Source organism: Microtus ochrogaster, chromosome 5, assembly GCF_000317375.1.
Source record: "Microtus ochrogaster isolate Prairie Vole_2 chromosome 5, MicOch1.0, whole genome shotgun sequence".
NCBI classification, from domain to species: domain Eukaryota; kingdom Metazoa; phylum Chordata; class Mammalia; order Rodentia; family Cricetidae; genus Microtus; species Microtus ochrogaster.
In genome coordinates this window covers 15,436,690-15,441,300 of record NC_022012.1, presented here as the reverse complement: position 1 = coordinate 15,441,300, position 4,611 = coordinate 15,436,690, and the positions used below count along the sequence as shown (strand labels likewise).

The following is a 4,611-nucleotide window of genomic DNA, read 5'->3' as shown; positions in this document are numbered from 1 at the left end:
TGGTTTATCAGATACCAGGTAGAGAACATGGGAGTACATGTGTGCCTGGTTTATCAGATACCAGGTAGAGAACATGGGAATACATGTGTGCCTGGCGAGCACTGGGCCAACAGCTACAAACTCAGCCGAAGAAGTCTCCTCTTTAGCCAACCTTCACTATGTGCCTCCCTGCTCTGGGTTCTAGAATCTTCTCTTGCTCATGCCAAGTCTGGGCTGGCAGGAAGGCTGTGCCATTAAGGACCCCGGCCAGGCCCTGAGCCATTTCCCTTTCCTGTGGAGCTGCTACCTCCTTCCAGAATCATGTTATCTGCTGGGAAAGGCACTTCCTGCCCTGCCCAGTCCTGCCTCACTCTTCCCAGACACAGGTTTGCCTGTCCATTAGTTCAAAGAAAAGCTATGTCCTCCACGCCAACACACCAGCCCCAGGGTCACCTGAGCATACAGGGCCTTCCCACATATCACTGAAAACAGTAGTCCGAGCTGGGCGGTCGTGGCGGATGCCTTTAATCCCAGCACTTGGGAGGCAGAGGCAGGCAGATCTCTGTGAATCTGAGGCCAGCCTCAGCCTGGTCTACAAAGCAAGTTCCTGAACAGCCAGGACTCTTATACAGAGAATCACTGTCTTGAATAAACAGCAACAGCAGGGTGGTGGTGCATATACTTTTAATCCCAGCACTTGGGAGCAGAGGCAGGCGGTTCTCTGGGAGTTTCTCTGGGAGTTCAAGGCCAGCCTGGCCTATAAGAGCTAGTTCTGGGACAGGCACCAAAGCTACGGAGAAACCTTGTCTCAAAAGAAAGAAAGAAAGAAAGAAAGGAAGGAAGGAAGGAAGGAAGGAAGGAAGGAAGGAAGGAAGGAAGGAAGAGAAAACGCTAGTCTAGCAAGGCATGGTAGCACATGACTGTCATCTCTGCACTTAGGAGGTGGAGCAAGATGATAAATTGAAGGGTGTTCTTGGCTAAGTAGTGAGTCCAGCCTGCACTACATGTGATCCACAAGCCTTATACATAATGATGCAGGCTCAGAAGGGCCATCCAGTCACCTAGAGTTATAGAGCACGTAAAGATCAGAACCTTTAACAGGCAGTGGTGGCACACGCCTTTAACCCAGCTCTCGGGAGGCAGAGGCAGGCGGATCTCTGAGAGAGATCTGATCTACAAAATTAGTTCCAGGACAAAGAGGGCTACATAAAGAAATCCTGTCTGAAACAGACAAAAACGAAACAAAAATCAGAGCTTTGATTTAAAGCTGGGTCTATCTGAAGCCACTCCTGTTGGGCACAGTGACGAATGGGAAGCCAAATGGCGTAGGATTAGCCATTATGTCCAAGAGAAAGCTGACATTGAGCCCAACTGATAGCGTGCTTATCCAGCATACAGGAAACCCTGGGTTCCTTCCTTAGCACTGAATAACTTGGGTGTGGTGGTGCACATCTATAATCCCAAAATTTGAAAGTTGAAGGTAAGAGGATCAGCCATTTGGTTACACCGTGAATTTAGAGAGAAAGCTTAAACTATTTTGCAGGAATGTTATGGGGATGTCTAAATAGTCCAGGTTTTTCATTTTGATGAAATAGGCTAAGTTTCAGGAAAAACAAGATCCTGCCTAAAGTAAGGCATGGTGGCCTGAAATCTCAGCTACTCGTAAAGGCTGCAGCATATAGAGAAGACCAAGTTTAAGGCATCTGAGTTACACAGCAAGACCTATCTCAGAGATTTGTATGCTTGAGGCTCTTGGTTCATTCAATCTTCAGTATCCATAAGAAAGAAAGGAAGGGAGAAGGGAAAGAGCGGGGAGGGAGGGAAGAAGGAAGGAGGGAAGGACGGAGGAAGAAAGAAAGGAAAGAAGAGAGAAGAGAAAACTTCCACTGTCAACTAAGATGGCTCTGGCTGCAGAAGCGAGGTCGGGCCTCTTTCACAGGTTCCCCGAGTCTTGTAGGGAAAATATTAAGCAAGCTTGTGGTTTGTTTTCTGTTCCTTCTGCCTGAAACACCCCTGTCTCACTCAATCCATCTCACCCGGCTTTCACTCTCCAACCTTCGTCTCTTAAAATAGACCCTAGTGGCTCTTCCGTGCCTGACAGCTTGTCCGTTGCTCTACAACCATAACAACCTACAATTACATGTTAGTTCTCTTGTCCACCCTCACACGGTCTAGGGTTTCTCTGCTTGGTGGACTGCTGTGTGTCCCCAGGCAGACCATTGCCTGCGGAAGGTCTGATAAATTCTTGGGGTTCTGAAATTGGGGGTGTTTGGCTGAGCATCGAATGACGTCTAGGCCCAACCACTTGCTGAACATGCTTGAGGCCTTGGGTTTTGGCAACACACCCACAAAACCTTGAGGGTCCATTCCCAGCCTGAGCATGGCATTGCCTTGAGTTCCAGTCTGTGCTTGCAGAGCTTGCTCCAGGCCTTGGGGTTCCACCACCACCCACCCCTCAGTGCTTTCTGAGCATGCGAGACCCATTTGGGTTCCAGTTCTTGCTAAACACAAAAGAGCTGGCAGCTTTCATTCCCATGGCTTACTGACCAGGAGTGAGGCCCTGAGTTCCATCCTTGTACAGAGCTTCCCTCTGCACCCACACACCCACCCCCACACAATCTCACCCTTTAGCCAAATTCAAGCATGGGCAAGTCAAAGCCTTGTTCACTCTGCCCCATTCCAAACAGATGTCAAGAAGACCAACTACACATACCCTCAGACGTGACACCCAAGCATACTCACACCCCCAGACTGAGATTCCCACAGCAGAGACAGACAGCCACACCCAAGAGTTGTACAGCACGAGCGACCCCAGAGCCTGGGGCTTCGGACAGGGAGCCCCTCTGGTGGTCCGGGGCTGGCAATTCAAGTGCCCCCAGAAAGTCCCTGGGAGGCTAGGTCCTTTAGGCTGGGCAAGGTGGACCGCAGCCTCTCCCATCTGCCCATTCATTTCTTTCTTTAGGGCACAGTACCAGGGAACAAGAGGAGGCTCAGGGAGAGCCTACTTGCTTCTCTAGTTATTTTTGAGCCGTTTCCGGCCCCCTCCCCACGACTCTAGAGTCTAGCAGTTTCCAGGAAGTTACTGTCACACAAAGTGGAAGACGGGGGCGGCGGGGGGGGGGGGATAGAGCCCCTCTGCCATAGTCTCAACCATGTCACCACTTAAGGCTCGTGACAGATTTGGGCCCCCAGGGAACCCAAAATAGATAAGAGGAAGGAGGCTCAGAGTTCAACACCCAGTTCATGGGAACCCGGAGTCGGGTGGGGTGAGAAAGCCGCATCCTGGCCCCACCCCCAACTCCAAGTAGCTGAGGCTGCCCTCAGGTCTCACAGAGGGTAGGGTCCCAGTCTCCTGAACCCCTTAAAATTACAGGCACCCGCAATAATCCTCTTAGGCAGGGAAAGTTTTGAATTGCTCCCCGCTTGCCCCTCATCAAAGGCACCTTTGTTTCTGCACTTCCCTGAACACCAACCCCTGTGTACAGGTGCATCCAACCTTGCCTCAGTTTCCCCACCAAAGCTTGGGATCGCTACTTGTGGGTGTAAATGGCAGAGATGCAGAGAACATTGGGCTCTTGAGGAGACGGGACATGTGGAGAGGTCGGGGCCCTGTTCCTGCCCAGACCCCAATCTATTACTGCCGCACGTCCCCTCCCCCGCCCACCATCTAATCCGCCAAGATAACGGGACCTCCAGGGGAGGAGCATGCGCCGTACTCCCCGGCCCATCGCTCAGGAGGACGGGAGTAAGCTTGAGAATCCTAGGGAAGAGATACGGGCGACAACCTGGGCTGGGGCCAAACGCTCCGGATTAACCAGCGCAGGATGCAGGGGCCTGAGGGCGCGGGCAGAAGGGCCTTCGTCCTGGCTACAGCCACGAGTGTTTTAAGGCTCTCAGATGTTGTCCTTCTTCAAAACCCCCTCCTTCCCAAGTCACACAGGCGACCTCCAGGCCGGAGGCAATTCCTACCATAGACTCCGTCCTTCCTATCGTCCTCCATGGCCGCAACCGGAGGGGAGCCGAGTCCGAAACCAGCACGACCCCAACCCAGGCGGGCGGGAGGCAACGCGCGCTGCAGGCCCCGCCCTACCCTGGCTGACCCCGCCCCCAGCGCGCACACCAATGGGAGCCCCGCGCCTGAGGGGCGTGGCCAGGACCGGGAGTTAGGGGCGGCCACCTTCCAATTTCCAGTGACTCTAGCGGCTCACTCTTCTCGGTGAACCACACCTAGTAGGTTGCAGCTGCTCGTCAGTGGTTCTTGTTTGTTTGTATGTTTTTGTTTTTCGAGACAGGGTTTCTCCACGTGGCCCTGGCTGTCTGGAACGCCCTCTGTAGATCAGGCTGGCCTCGAATTCAGAGATCCTCCTGCTTCTGCCTTCTGAGTGCTAGGATTAAAGCCATGAGTCATTACTGCCCAGCAAGTCATTCTTTTTCCCGGGTATTGATCTCTGACTGTGAGCTAGAGGAATGAGAAAAAATTGTCAGGTGTCCATTCATGAGATTGTCAAGAACTTGGGAGTTTGAACACAGGTCAAAAGGGAATAAAAACTGAGGAGCGGTTAATTCTGTGGCAGCCAGGACCGGTGGTTCACTTTAATCCTTAATCCCAGCACTGGGGAAGCAGAAACAGGA

General features: G+C 52.4%; 1 protein-coding gene across 1 annotated transcript in view; it reads right to left on the bottom strand.

Moving 5' to 3' along the window:
* The window catches only part of Slc44a2 (solute carrier family 44 member 2), a 33,531-nt gene extending 29,472 nt beyond the window's left edge, over positions 1–4,059 (bottom strand). Inside the window, exon 1 of the mRNA XM_013346293.2 lies at positions 3,949–4,059. Coding sequence (XP_013201747.1) covers positions 3,949–3,979 — 31 coding nt within the window. The 5' untranslated portion in view covers positions 3,980–4,059. The remainder of the gene's footprint in view (positions 1–3,948) is intronic.
* Between the last annotated feature and the right edge of the window lie 552 nt (positions 4,060–4,611).